The sequence below is a fragment of the Heptranchias perlo genome, chromosome 32 (assembly GCF_035084215.1).
Source record: "Heptranchias perlo isolate sHepPer1 chromosome 32, sHepPer1.hap1, whole genome shotgun sequence".
NCBI classification, from domain to species: Eukaryota; Metazoa; Chordata; class Chondrichthyes; order Hexanchiformes; family Hexanchidae; genus Heptranchias; species Heptranchias perlo.
Genome location: NC_090356.1, coordinates 19,908,549 through 19,924,605, shown reverse-complemented (window position 1 = coordinate 19,924,605; position 16,057 = coordinate 19,908,549). Strand labels below are relative to the sequence as shown.

General features: G+C 45.1%; 1 protein-coding gene across 4 annotated transcripts in view; it reads left to right on the top strand.

Moving 5' to 3' along the window:
* LOC137301143 (kazrin-like) overlaps positions 1-16,057 on the top strand; it is a 656,751-nt gene that overhangs the window by 621,865 nt on the left and 18,829 nt on the right. For all 4 annotated transcript variants that reach the window (XM_067970588.1, XM_067970590.1, XM_067970592.1 and 1 more), the window contains 2 exons: positions 602-703; positions 3,538-3,704. In XM_067970588.1, the coding sequence (XP_067826689.1) occupies positions 602-703; positions 3,538-3,704 (269 nt within the window). The remainder of the gene's footprint in view (positions 1-601; positions 704-3,537; positions 3,705-16,057) is intronic.

The window sequence follows — 16,057 nt, the reverse complement described above, 5'->3', positions numbered from 1 at the left end:
TAGTGACATGAAACGGGGATATGCTGGAAACCAGTAAGAGAAAAGTCAAATTAACATTCTGCCTGTCGCTCCCCTATCTAAAATGTTAACTGCTTCTGAGGCTGATGGCCTTGCGTTTCCTGCTCTCCATCTTTATCTCTCTGTCTCTAATGACACAGATAGGAACAGGCGTAGGCCATTCAGCCCCTCGTGCCTGTTCCGCAATTCAATGAGATCATGGCTGATCTGTATCTTAACTCCATTTACTCCTTGGATCCATAACCCTTAGTTCCCTTGCCTTGCAAAAATCCAGCAATCTCAGTGTTGAAATTTTCAATTGACTCCCATCCTCAAGAACTTCTTGGGGGAGAGAGTTCCAGTTTTACACTATCCTTTATGTGAAGAAGTTCTTCCTGTCATCATCCCTGAACGGCCTAGCTCTAATTTTAAGGTTATGCCCCCCCCTGTTCTGGACTCCCCCACCAGAAGAAATAGCTTCTCTCTATCTACCCTATCAACTCCTTTAATCATCTTAAACAGCTGAATTAGGTTACCAAAGTGTGGACGGGTGGAGGGGGGTCGGGGTCAATGTCTGAAGGTGACCAGCTCCTCTTGTTTACAGATTCTACATGAAAGAAGAGCCTGGTGTGAAAATCACAATGTGGATCCTCTGGTCTGGACTAACCAGCGAGTCATTAAGTGGGTGAGGGAGATCGATCTGAAGGTATGTGATCGCAGCCATCCCACCCGCTCAAGATGCAGATCTGGAAACGGCTGTTGGCGATATCAGGGGACGAGCTCTTAACATATCCGCGCAACATTCTTTCTCTGCTATTTTGTTTTAAACGGGTTAACACCTTCTCTAGGATAAGGAGAGGGGAACGTCAGGGAATACGTTGGGTGGGGGGTGGGGGGGGGGAGGAGAAGGGCTATTTTCATCTTGCTACCAGCCCGTTTGCGCACAAAGATGAGGCATTGGCGGAACCAAAATGGAGCAGCTGCTCGTCCCACTGACTTACCGCTGCTGTGACATCCGTTCCAATTTTTGGGCGGTCTTGAACCTCGTGCATGCAAGCAAATAGGTGACAACATTTAGACCCCAATGCCATTTTTGTCTCTGCCCAGTCAGTTGCCCACCAACCATGGGCGGTACAAATTGGTTGATGAAGACTCCTGAAGTTAAGCATTATCACAGGGCACAAATTTGCAAGGCTCCACCAGACATGTGTACAGGGGATAGAATCAGGGCTACAATGTTGCTGTCCTGTCCCTGACCTGTGCCTGCGTCTAGCAGAACCATAGAATAGAACCATAGAAAAGGTACAGCGCAGAAGGGGGCAGTTTGGCCCATCATGTCCATGCCGGTTCGAAGAACAACCAGGTGCCCATTCTAATCCCACCTTCCAGGATCCGGTCTGTAGCCCTGCAGCTTACGGCACTTTAGATGCAGGTTCAGGTACTTTTTAAAAGAGTTGAGGGTCCTTGCCTCTACCACCAATTCGGGCAACCTGTAGAAGGGTTGCCAACTCTGTTTGGACATATTCCTGGAGGTTTCATCACATGACCTGCCTCCAACTGCCCCACCCCCATCTCGCCATCGGTCACCCAACTATCCTGACAAAGCACCGCCTTCCCGCGCCAACTGGAAAGCAAACAGATTCCTCATTACCCGATCGGATGATTCTTGACTGTCAGTCAAACAGCCCATTTCCCATTGCCAATATTTTTATAACTAATAAATGAAAGTGTTCAAAGAAAATGAAAAAAAAGCACACGTATAATGCTCCTGTGATTTTTCTCCTGGTATGCTTGCAGCAGCTTTCTGGAAATTAATCTTTAATTCCTGGAGGGTTGGTAACTCTATCTAGCAGTCCTGGCCCCGTGATCTCACAATTTTTGCAAATATTAACTAGTCTCAGCCTCTGGCAGATAAAGAAATAATTTCTATTTATATAATGTCCCATCTCATCCTCAGGACACTCCAAAGTGCTTCCCAACCATGGGTCACTGTTGCTATGTCGGCAGACACGGCAGCTAATTGGCGCACAGCAAGATCCCACAAACAACAAATGAAAAGAATAAACTCAAGCTACACTGGTTCCCCCTAGTCCACTCCTCCCATGATGTTGGAAGTGACAGAGACATACAATACCTATATATGGTGGTATATTGTAATACCACGGAAATACATCATTCAACTTTTTCTCTCACTTGCACCACTGAAGATGCACAAGTGGAAAATCCAAAGCCAGTTTGTTTTATTGGGATGACACAACAGGTCAGTAAACACCTGCAGAAAGAAAAGGCAAGTTGACATCTTAGAGGTGCAATCCTTCCTCAGAACTGAAAACTTTTTTTCCACAGTTTTGAGGAAGAGCCTAGACCCCGAGATGTTAACCTGTCTTTTCTCTTGACGGGTGGTGACAGACCAGCCACACATTTCCAGCATTTTCCTTTTTTTTTTCCCGATTTGCAGCATTTTTCTTTTTATTAAGAATTTTTGGTGCCGTTGGTTGAGGGAGCAACATTGGCCAGGACACAAGGAGAACTCTCTGCTTTTCTCCAAAGAATGCCTTGGGATCTTCAACATCAACTGGAATTGGCACACGGAGCCTCGGCTTATAGTCTCATTTGAAGGATGACGTTTCTGACAGTGCAGTGCTCCTTAGTGAGTCTAGCTAATGTGCTCACTCTCTGGAGTGAATCCAAACCTTCTGAACAAAACTGACACACACAAAGAAAGCAAACAGAAGCCACAGTTCTAATTTCTGCGGGCTCCATCAACTGAAGCTGCTTTTTGGCAGACGGAGTGGATGTGAGGCTGGAACTGGGCAAGTTTTCCTGGACGCCTAAATCCTCTCCTCCAGTCTGCCTCTCCTTAGTAATTGGATACCTCTCTCAGTAGCACATCTGAGAATTTACAAAACTTGTATCGTCAGGGCGACAGGCACAAGCAGGAACTGATACACAGGTCTTCAGGTTTCCCTCATTACCTCTTGTGGCCAACTGAAGTCGATGGAAATCAAAATTGGCAGAGATGTTAATCGGGCTGCCGATTGGCTTTAACCAATTTTACACTATCGCACAAAGTCAAAATTACCCCTAATGTTTCTTTTATGTGGGGTGGGGGGAGGGCAACCTTGGACTTGTCCCAATTCGGAACCACTCAACACCAGGAAAGTTACTACAATCACCCCCCAGCTGGTAGCGAGCATTCCCATGGTTGAGTGTCTCTGGATCAGCTCTCAAGTCACTCGCGCCCCCAGTGGTGCTACTCTGGGACACTCCCTGGCATGAATGTAACAGAACAGTTCGACAGTCCTTCATTCAGGTAAACATTTAACATATATTCTTCCTAAACATATAGTTTTAAAGATTATAGAATTTGGGGGGGTGGGGGGAGACGGTGCGTGGTGACGGGTGCTTCGCATAAAATGTACTACCCTTAGATTTCCCTTCCCCTTTAACTTGCCTTCCCCTTTAACTGTCCTGTATTGTTGCCTGTGATGGGACAGTTTTCACAGTACTCAACAGAGCCTTGTTTTCTGCCCTAATCAGGAATATGCAGACAACCTTCTCAACAGCGGTATCCATGGTGCAGTGCTCGTCCTTGAACCGACCTTTAACTCAGAAGCCATGGCAACGGCACTAGGAATTCCCAGCAACAAGCATATTATCAGGCGACATCTCTTTGAAGAGCTGAACTTAATCGTCAATCCAGCCAGGTAGGACTGGGTACTGTCGAGCTGGTTAAAGGAGCCGGGTCATCCTTTGGGGAGTGGAGGCAAAACAGCAGGAATAAACAGAATGTCTCATTAATTATTTCACTTTAATGAGGCAGTGCTGTCTGGCAGATTGTCCTGCAGGACAATTTGCCAGTTTATTACATGAAAGGGTACATAACAACACAATCATTGCACCATCAACCGCTAGAAATGGAATCTTTCTAATTACATTTCGGTGCCTGTCAAGTTTTTTCTTCTTCATCGGCTAAGTGTTTTAAGTCTCAATGCTTTTATCCTTTCTAATTGATTATTTATTAATCATATTATTTAAAGCCTTTAAAGCCTTTCTCCCCAATTTCATTGCATGAAAACTTTCTCTCAGATCCAGCCGCCATGACAGTTCCTCACCCGTCCGACTCTAATAATCAGATTTAAAACATTCAGGAAAGAAAATGACAAATTATTCATTGATGTACCCCTCCCATCTTCCAATCGCCTATTAGCTACCCCCTCTCCACAGAAGGCTCAACACAAATTAAATTATAAAAGGGGACAGGTATGGCGGTGGGTTACCACAATGACCTTTCACTTTAGTAACCTGGGTTTAAATCCAGCTCAGACTGATGAGATGAAAATCCCCTGTGTCTGATGGCTGGGAGGTTGGGGAGTCTACCTAATGGACGAAAGTCCACAGCACAAAAATAACTGCCCCTCGCTTGACATAAAATTGACAGCTTTATTCTGGGGGGACCGCAGAGTGACAGGCAGGGGATTATGGTAACGTTTCACACCTCTGCAAGTAAGGGCAGTCTTCCCATGTTGAGGCTGAAGCATATTCTTGGGCACAATGGATGGGACCTTTACTCTGCATTTAGCCTGTGCATGACATGCAAGTGCTTGATGCTGATACTGGGAGCCCAAAGTTCCCCAGCACTAATATCCCTCACTTTTCAAGGGAAAAATAAAATCACAAAACAATCTTAAAAAAAAATTAGTACATCACTAGCAGATCCCCCATGGTGGTCCTAGAGTTTACCAACTCTGGATGTATTCCTGGCATTTTCATCACATGACCTCCTGCCTCCAATCGCCCCGCCCCCACACTCCCACCATTGGTCAATCCTCACGATGCCCCACTTCCCCACGGCCTATTAGTAAGCAAACGGACTCTTTGTCACCTGATTGGGGGAATCTTGACTGTCAGTCAAACACCCCACTTTCCTCCTATCTCCAATATTGTAATATTTAATAAACAAAAGCGTTTAAAAAAAACAAAGGGAAAAACAACGCACATTTTTTTAAAATGCCACTATGATTTTTCTCCCAGGTCGCTGGCAGGAGTGTCCTGGAGATTAATCTTTAATTCCTGGAGACTCCAGGATAATCCAGGTGTTCCTCATAGTGTGTTGGGGGACATTTGGTTTGTAATGTCGGGTGTGTTATACCATGTACTGCACGCAATTATCCTGCTGCTCAAGTGGAGCTGTGTTAAAGTGGCCTGTCCCTGTACGGCCACAAAATCTAAGTGCTGTGAATCCAGAGGTTAATTTGCTGTTGGTGAAGGAGGTTTGCAGGTTAGCAGGTGGTTGTAAATTTCCAGCTCCAGGTTAGAAGAAACCAGAGGAAATAATTGGCTTTCTTTCTCCTTTGTTTATACTTTTTGACACCTGGAAGTACGACAGACACTAGCACCAGAAAAATGACAATGAAAGCTACTGCAATGTCATAAAAACCCAACTGGTTCACGAATGTGCTTGAGGGAAAAAAATCTGCCACCACTCCCCAGTCTGACCAGCACCTGACTCTAGTCCACACTTATGGGGTTGACTCTTATTGTCCTCTGAAGTGGAATAATAAGCCACTTAGTTGTAAAACAATTACTACGGTGCAAGAAGACCCACACATAATAAATGCAGCTTCCTGAGAACAAATTTTTAAAAAAAGATCTAAAAGCTTCATGCTTCATATAAAGAAGTAAAGCCAGAAATCAGAATCCAATCCAGTATCAGAATTACTGGTTTATGGACACTGGGATATATTGTCTTGGGTGCTGAACAGTGATTTATGTTCCTCACAGTTAGGATATCTGTGCTAGGCCGAGGAATATTTATTTATCTCCCCAGGCTCCATAGCAGCACCAAGCACACGCAGGTTAGATAAAGCACAGGTTAGATGTAGACTAAAACTTTCTCTGCATTGCTCCATTGAGCCCTTCCTGCTCACGTACGGCCAGTTTAATGCTAATTAGTGCTGTACTGTGGACAGTTTTTTGCTACGAGCTGCAGCCTGCTGAGAAATAGATTGGGAGCTGGTTAATGTGTGTCCTGATTCTGTCGTACAGTACAGTGCCTGGCTATTAATGGCACATTCAGGCCTCACACTCTATTGGAGAAACTGCTGACTTACAGACACCATTGAAGCTCAGGGTCACTGCTTTATGGGGTCAACTCTCAACGCCTCAACTGTCTGATAGGATTTTTCATTTAACTTCCTACTGTCGCCGTACAATGGGCCCAGTGATGAGTAATTTCATAGGTTTATTTCATACTGTGATCACAGCCCACAGTCAGTATGGATGAGGGAGTTCATCCTAACACATTCATCCTGAGAGATATGACTATAATCTCCCCGCCATCAGCACAGCATCTTAAATAATTCCACGTTTTTTGTCTCCACTATCCTACCTTTTTCTACTACACAAATCCAGTCCAAAATGAAGCCAAGTTTAAGAGGTGCTCAGGTGGGTCTATTGGATCTCTCCTGGGAAACGAAGAGCTTGCATTAATATAGCGCCTTTCACATCCTCAGAACGTCCAAATGCACATCACAGCTGATGAATTACTTTTGAAATGTAGTCATTGTGGTTTTGTAAGCAAACGCAGCAGCCAATTCGCACACACAGCCAAGTCCCACAAACAGCAATGAGATGAATGACCAGATTGCTTTGCTGGAGTCAGTTAAGGGATGAATGTTGTCCAGGCAGAGCATGATTTGAAACTCACACTGTAACAACAACAATTTGCATTTATAAAGCAATTTTAACATAGTAAAACGTCTCAAAGCATTTCACAGGAGTAATTATCAAACAAAATTTGACACTGAGCAACATAATAAGATATTAGGAATAAAAACAGAAAATGCTGGAAACACTCAGCAAGTCAGGCAGCATCTGTGGAGAGAGAAACAGAGTTAATGTTTCAGGTCAATGACCTTTAACCGGAATATATCATATAAGGAGATATTAGAACAGGTGACCAAAAGCTTGGTCAAAGAGGTAGGTTTTAAGGAGCGTCTTAAAAGAGGAGCAAGAGGTAGAGGGGCAGAGAGGTTTAGGAAGGGAATTCTAGCTCACACTCTAACAGGGGTCGTGCTGGCTGTGATTCACACTCTGCAGCTGACGGTCTGATAATACGATGTAAATGCAACTTCACGCTGAGTCCAACAACAGCCAATTGTGTATTTACGGTGATTGCCTCATACGGTGGTAAGCTCTTTGACTCTGGATATAATCATCATTTGATTTCCAAAACTAGGTGAATGAATCAGTCACAGGCTGTTACTACTGATGGGGGTCAGTGGGAGTTGTCTCCCCTTATTTCGGCTGGCACAGACACGATGGGCCGAATGGCCGCCTTCTGTGCCCTAACTTTCTATGATTCTATGATTATGTGTGTGGAGGCTTCGTAATGGCTGGATTTCTTCATCAAATCTAATTGTGTTGACATTTCTAATTTCTCCTTGAATTTTAACCAGTGATAATAACCAATGTGGTGAAAAATAAATGGCTAGAAATTGGTCTCTGGCAGAAGCGCAAAACAGGCGGTATCAGATTGGTGGCCCGTCCTACGCCCGCCGGACACTCAGTCCCATTGATGTTAATAGAACTGTATAACGGACGGGGCGTATAACGGGTCGCCGATGGGTTACCGCCCGTTTTATGCTAAAGCCCAAGACCAATTTCTAGCCCAAAGGTTCCTGAAAACTGTTAAGAGGTAGTAACTTGGCAGGAAGGTCTCATCATTGTTTTGTTAGTTAATGTGTCAGCCGTGGCTCAATGGGTAGCACTCTCCCTCAGAGTCAGAAGATCGTACATTCAAGTCCCACTCCAGAGACTTGAGCACAAAATCTAGGCTGACACTCCAGTGCACTACTGAGGGAGTGCTGCACTGTCAGAGGTGCCGTCTTTCAGATGAGATGTTAAACCAAGGCCCTGTCTGCCCTCTCAAATGGATGTAAAAGATCCCATGGCACTATTCAAAGAAGAACAGGGGAATTCTCCCTGGCGTCCTGGCCAATATTTATCCCTCAACCAACATCACTAAAACAGATTATCTGGTCATTATCAAATTGCTGTTTGTGTGGCCTTGCTGTACGCAAAGTGACTGCTGCAATTCCTGCATTACAACAGTGACTCCACTTCAAAAGTACTTCATTGGCTGTTAAGCGCTTTTGCACGTTCTGAGGTTGTGAAAGGCGCTATATAAATGCAAGTCTTTCTTAATACTCACTGGGGACTGCTTTATTTCCCATTCTAACCTCATCTTCTGAAGGTACCTCATTCAAGTGACCGTGCGTAGGTATAGACAACAAAGCCCAGATTTTAACCTGGGGCACATTCTGATCGGCTGGGAGTCCTCCCATGGACTCCTTGGCGTGAAGTCTGGGACATTTTCACTCCTGAGTCTTGTTTAAATTTATCTGGACTGTTTCCCGCCTGAAGCTGGCGGGAATGACGTATGACCCGTTGGGCGGGAGCAGGAAATCGGGCAGAAGGCTGATGCCACCAGGGACCCATGAGAACGGCACCCAGCATAAGGTTAGTGCTAGGGGAGGGGTGTCTCCAAAGAGCTGCCGGTGGTGGGATGGAGAGGGAAGGCCGGGGCTGGGGAAGCCCAAAGATTCCTTGCGGGGCTGGGAGGAGCAGCTTCCCACCATGATTTTGCTGGCGGGTTTAGCGCTGTGTGGGCATCCCAATTTCTGCAGTTAAAATTGCGTTATGGAGCTCGATTACATCTTTGAGCCGTGAGTATTGAATCTAAAGTCGGCCCCCGCCTGACTGTGATGGGCTGCCCTCCCGAGTAAAATCGACACGGGTGGGAATGAGGTGCGAACTCCAAGACTACCGTTGTAACTACCTCCCCTTACCCCCCTTCCTGTTCCCACGTGGCAGCCTTGGTTAAACTCGGGGCTTGAGTGTTATTAGGCTATTCAACCACAGATAGCATTACAGCCATGCCTGAATCTGTTCATAACCAACGGCTCACTGGATATTGATCAGGAGCAGGAATCCTGCCTCAATTTCCCCTTGTGAGCTCAGGGACACTGGGGCCAATTGTGGTGTCCCTACTATTACCTTGGTTGAGGTCAGTTAACTCAGCACAGATCCTCAGCTATTCACATAGGCTTAAGGATCTTGGTCTATTTACTCTAGATCAGTGTAGACTTATAGGTGACCTGATATAGGTCTATAAAATAATTAAAGGGCTGGATAACTTCCCTGTTGTGAGATTATTCCAATTTAACAAATTGGGGAAGGCCAGGGTTCATGAGTTTAGACTATGGAAGAGTAGGAATAGACTGGGTGTTGGGCGGTTCTTCTTTTCCCAGAGAGTAATCAGCCTCTGGACTGTGTTGACGGCCGGTGTGGTGTGTACTGACTCTCTGCCTTCAAGAGGGAGCTGGACCAGTTCCTGACTGGGGCAGAGATTGCATCATATAGAAGGTAAGTGTCTTTACAGGTAGCACTTGGTCCATGTGATCTCCTGGACTGGTATCGATTACCCAAGGGGGTCAGAGAGGAATTTTCCATAGTGTTTTTTCCCTTGCTGGCCCTGGGTTTTTTCTCTGTTTCTCTACCTCTCCCAGGAGATGACATGGCTGCGGTGGGGGGAGGGAAGAAGTGTCTAGTCACGATCCCCCTGCCATCATGGGGTGTGGGGCAGGTGTGATGGACCGGCTGGTCTTTCCCTGCCCGTCAGTTTTGTATGTTCGTATGAATGCTGCAAGTAATACCTGCCTGTGATGGTACAACCCGTAAAATTTCTCTTCTCCCTTGAAAGTCTGGTGTCATTCAATGGAAAACATTCATTCTGAGGTTTTCTTTTTAATATTTAGATGAATTGATAAGAATGAATTAGTGCTGGAAACCCAGTGCACTTGGTTGTGTTAAATAGAACTTGTTCAGACTCTTGAACTTCCCTTTTATAGAAATGATTGGATTACAGGGAACATTACCAACCTCCAGAATGTTTCTAACAAGAGGCTTCAACCATATCAGCAGCAGCCCTGTCAGTCTCCTGCTGTCTGCCAGGGAGCCGCAGTGCATTGATTCAACTCCTGTTTGGCAGTAATTTCCCATCTAGTCAGTCGCACATCTTTATCGCAGAGTCTCTCTTCGCAGAAAGTTAAATATGGTGCAAGTTTCATTAATTTTCTCTGAAAAGTTAATGAAAATACTTGATCTTGATTTTGTTAAAGCTGATTAGATTTTACTGTCAAACTATTCCCGATTTAATTTCCGTCACAAGCAAGCAGTGGGAAATGTGTGGTCTGCAGTGTGGTTTGTAGCATCATAAAGCCAGAGTTTTCTCCATTAAAACTTTAATGCCACTTCAAACAGGTATCGAGGTTTAAAATGAATCTGCAGCCCAATGCTGTACAGTGTGAACCCCAACAATATGTGGATCTCTCACCTAATTCCAGCCAAAGAAAGAATCGCATTTGTCTCATCTCTCAGTAAAATAGCAGAACGCTTCACACACAATAAACTACTTTGAAGTTCAGGGACTGTATGCAAATGCAGCAGCCATTTTATGCACAGCAAGATCCCACAAGCAGCACTGAAATGAATGACCAGTTAATATTTGTTTTGGCGGTGTTGGTTCAGGGAGGAATAATGGGCAGGAGGTAAATGGACCTCCCCTGCTTTCCTTCGAATAGTGCCGTACGATCTTCTAATCCAAGTGAATGGGCAGAGGGGCCTTGGTTTAGTATCCCTCCCAAAAGAAGGGTGTCCCAAGTAACTGCACCCCATATTTCCCCCATAAACTATTCCATTGGATGATGATGATGTGAGTGGGACAGATAATGACCCATAGTCAGCCCGAGGCACCCTCAACAGAGCAATCCAGTAATACCCAGAGCAGCATAATACAAGCTATAAAACCAACATGATAAATCTGCACAGATACTTTTAATAAAGCAATCGGTTATTCTCCATATAATAAGATGGTCTGTAATTCGCATTAAAGATTTACTTTAAATTCCCGTTATTACAATCCTGACTGCAGCAGATTTAAAAATTAATGAAAGTTGCACCAATTTCATTCACTGCAGGCTCTTGCTGCCCATGTGTGCTGTTCCAGATCGATGAAGCTATTGAAAATCACACACTGGCCTATTTGTGAGAAATACCAGGCGTCTGTTACAGATACGGAAATGCCAGTGGGACAGGCCAGAGCTGTCCGATTGCCTGTGTTGGGACGTAGAGGGTAACCGTCCTGCGCACCACGGTTGGTGTGAGCTGGGCGTGCGTATGGCGATATTGCCCACTCCCGTAATGGATGGGAAATCACTGGCAGTGGGAGCAACAAATCCCAATAGGCCTTCCCACAGTGCACAGGGAGCCTCACATGGCATCTTTGCCCCTATGGAAACGCATGTTGCCTATTTGTGCCCTGCACAATTTGTCTAATTATTTCTGTGCTCTCAGCCATAACCAGGGTGAAATCTGTGAGACATCTTCAATGGTTACAGTTTCCTATAGATGCTGAGAGGCAGCTTCCCCTGGCTGGAGAGTTTAGAACCAGGGGGCACAGTTTCAGGATAAGGAGTCGGCCATTTAGGACTGAGATGAGGAGGAATTTCTTCACTCAGAGGGTTGGGAATCTTTGGAATTCTCTACCCCGGAGGGCTGTGGATGCTCATTCATTGAGTGTATTCAAGACTGAGATCAATAGATTTTTGGAATCTAAGGGAATCAAGGGATATGAGGATCGGGCGAGAAAGTGGAGTTGAGGTCGAAGATCAGCCATGATCTTATTGAATGGCGGAGCAGGCTCGAGGGGCCGTATGGCCTACTCCTGCTCCTTGTTCTTATGTCCTGTCTGGATCTCACTCTGATGTTCACTTAATGAAAGGATTAAGAAAGATGTATGAAATATTGTATGCCTAGGAGGGTGGCTGTTGTACATGATTCACAGTTTGCCTCACAAGTTGGAATAAAAACTGTATCCCACCAGGAGGCTCAGAGCATTCTGTTTGTCACACTTGCTGTGCTCTGGGAGTTTGGACACTTAATGGGGGGAGAAATTGGTGCCCGCGTGTCCCTTTTTAGGTGTAAAATAGGTGCAGTGTATACCAATTTCTGGGCACTAGGTGCTGTGCTGCCGCTATGGCAGCTGCCATATTGGTCCTCGCTGTTTTTAGGCAACGGATGCCTGAAAACAGTGTTGGCCCAATTTAAATATACAAAGAGGGGTCCTGCGCCTGTTTCAGGACCCTTCTGCGATATTCATAAGAACATAAGAAATAGGAGCAGGAGTAGGCCAATCGGCCCCTCGAGCCTGCTCCGCCATTCAATAAGATCATGGCTGATCTGATCCTAATCTCAAATCTAAATTCATGTCCAATTTCCTGCCCGCTCCCCGTAACCCCTAATTCACTTTACTTCTAGGAAACTGTCGATTTCTGTTTTAAATTTATTCCATGATGTAGCTTCCACAGCTTCCTGGGGCAGCAAATTCCACAGACCTACTACCCTCTGAGTGAAGAAGTTTCTCCTCATCTTAGTTTTGAAAGAGCAGCCCCTTATTCTAAGATTATGCCTCCTAGTTCTAGTTTCACCCATCCTTGGGAACATCCTTACCGCATCCACCCGATCAAGCCCCTTCACAATCTTATATGTTTCAATAAGATCGCCTCTCATTCTTCTGAACTCCAATGAGTAGAGTCCCAATCTACTCAACCTCTCCTCATATGTTCGCCCCCTCATCCCCGGGATTAACCAAGTGAACCTTCTTTGTACTGCTTCAAGAGCAAGTATGTCTTTTCTTAAGTATGGAGACCAAAACTGTATGCAGTATTCCAGGTGCGGTCTCACCAATACCCTATATAACTGCAGCAATACCTCCCTGTTTTTATATTCTATCCCCCGAGCAATAAAAGCCAACATTCCGTTGGCCTTCTTGATCACCTGCTGCACCTGCAAACTAACTTTTTGATTTTCTTGCACTAGGACCCCCAGATCCCTTTGTACTGCAGTACTTTCCAATTTCTCGCCTTTAAGATAATAACTTGCTCTCTGATTTTTCCTGCCAAAGTGCATAACCTCACATTTTCCAATATTGTATTGCATCTGCCAAATCTCCGCCCACTCACCCAGCCTGTCTATATCCCCCTGTAGGTTTTTTATGTCCTCCTCACTCTCCACTTTCCCTCCCATCTTTGTATCATCTGCAAACTTTGATACGTTACACTTGGTCCCCTCCTCCAAATCATTAATATAGATTGTAAAGAGTTGGGGACCCAGCACCGACCCCTGCGGAACACCACTGGCCACTGGTTGCCAGTCCGAGAATGAACCATGACAAACTAGGCAGAACATGTGCCATGCAAGCTCCGACTAGGTATTCCGGTTCTACAGCAGCCTAACCAACTGTTCTTAAAGGGACCACTGGAGGCTGCAAAAAAAGGTAGTTTTTTTAGTTTTTACTTATCTTGATGTGCAGCCAGGAACAGCAGGAATGAAGGAGTGCAGGGAGAACAGGAATGCAGGAGTGTGGGGGGAGCAGGAGTGCAGGGAGGAATGCTCCTCCTGGCTCTACAGCAAAGCTTCAGGCCTCTGAAAACTGGCCCAAACCAATTTCCACCCCAATATTTGTAATAGTTTATGTATGTTTCTAAAGCTGGTAAAGTGGCGAACACTAGCATGAGCTGTTGGGGGAATGCCCCTACGTGATTGTATGGTAGCGATCTGGGAACGTGGAATATGTTTCTTACGAGTCAATTAATCAATCAATCAGTTCCATGGGGTGTACTGGATTCAGAAACCAAATGACACCAGGCACTTCTGATCTGTGTGATGTTGATTGGAAAGCTCATGGAATAAAACTTATCCATACGCTTAACCATCTTGAGTTTTTAAGCGGCCCAGTGAGCACATAATTGGAAATGAGTGGAAAGTAGATTTCAAAAGAAGAAAAAACGTGCATTTATTTAGCACCATATCACATCCTCAGGATGCCCCAAAGCACTTCACAACCAAAGGATTACTTTTGAGCAGTCGTTATGTTGACAAACATGGCAGCCAAATGCATGCAGCAAGATCCCACAAACAGCAAATGAGATGAATGGCCAGATAACCTGTTTTGGTGGTGTTTGAGGGAGGAATATTGGCCAGGACTCCGGGAGAACTCCCCTGCTCCTTTTCAAATAATACCATGGGACCTTTTGTATCCACCTGAACAGGCAGATGGGGCATTGGTTTAATATCTCATCTGAAGGATGACACCTCCAACAATGCAGTGCGCTCTCAGTATTGCAATGACATGTCAGCCTAGATTATATCCCGATGTCGGGTTTGAACCCACAACCTTCTGACTCAGAATTTCAAACAGATTCCAGGAAACGCTTCTTTACTCAGAGTTGGAATAATCGTATGATGCAGAAATAATGGAGGCAAAACATTGGGGTTACTCAAATACAATTAGATCCCATGATGAGAGAGTTTGGATACTATAGGGAGGGGCTTTAATGGAAGAGTTAATGTACTAGAGGAAGGGGCCTTGATGGGAGAGTTCCTGTATGAATAGGATGGGGCGCTTCGATGGATCGAATGGCCTTTTTGCATTCCGATTGTTCTTGTATTCTTACTGACTCTGCAAATGGATACTCTCTAATTGAGCTTCGCAAGCTTGGGCAGGCAGTTCATTATCTTTACTGCTACTACTACTACTACTACAACAACTTGCATGACGTAGTAAAACTTCCCAAAGCGCTTCACAGGAGTGATTATCAAACAAAATTTGACACAGAGCCACATAAGGAAATATTAGAACAGGTGACCAAAAGCTTGGTCAAAGAGGTAGGTTTTAAGGAGTGTCTTAAAGGATGAGAAAGAGGTAGAGAGGTTTAGGGAGGAAATTCCAGAGCTTAGGGCCTAGGCAGCTGAAGGCACGGCCACCAATGTTGGAGCATTTAAACTCAGGGATGTGCAAGAGGCCAGAATTGGAGGAGTGCAGAGATCTCGGAGGGTTGGAAGGCTGGAACTGGTTACAGAGATAGGGAGGGGCGAGGCCATGGAGGGATTTGAAAACTAGTTTGAGAATTTTAAAATTGAGGCCTTGTTGAAAATTATGGCGTCTGTAACTGGATCTCATTGAAGAGTGGGGACTGAGTGACCCAGGGTGGGGGTGTGTATACCTGATGACTATTGATACAGCATCACTAGTAACTGACACGTGTCGGCCCTTTCTGTTGGCGAGTATGCGTAATGCAGCATGAAAGGAGACAAGATAGCAAAATGCTACACAATGAGTCAAGTACAGAATTGGATTTTAAACCAATTTGTTGCTCACTTTGCCGTACATCCAGGGGAACGGGGACTGACAAAGATAAATGGGACCTTTTACGAGTGCATAAACTCTGTGATTATAGTTTCAAAATTGATATTTTTGGATCTATAAAGTTTGACATTGTGTCCCAGCAATAAATAATAAAGGATTCAGAACTAATTAAATCTGCTCTTTACTGTGCAGCCACCTTGATTTTACACTGCAGCTATCAATCAAAAAGACATCTTTCATGTCAGAGGAAACAGTTAGGGATACCTGGAACAGATTGCCCGGGGATGCAATAGAGGAGGATGGTGTTGGCAAATTCAAAAGGGAACCAATAGATATTTGGTAGAGAAAGCGATTGAGGGGTATGGGAAATAGAGCAGTCTCTGCTACTTCTCAAACTTAGGCACTGGCCAGGTAGGCTGCAGCGGTCTGTTCCAGTCCTGTACATCCCCCAGTTCCACAGCAAACAAGCACTGGGGGAACTGGGCTGTTCAGTGGGCTTTCCTCTGGGACCTGGGTTCAAATCCAGCCGAAACTGAAGTGATGAAAGTTTCTTGCCTGCTGTCGCTAATTCGGCACTAATTGGGAATCTGTCTCAGAGAATTCATGTGGGGCATAGCAAAAACGTCACACGTGTAGTCAGGGGCACTGTTCTGATTTTGGGGCTGAGGCATGTTGGGGCAGAGTAGAGGGAGCTTGGCTTTGCATCTGTTTGTGATATTTATATGTGCCAAATGTCACACGGACAATCAGTGTTTTGGGGGCCCAGGCAGGGGATGCTGACAAAAATCA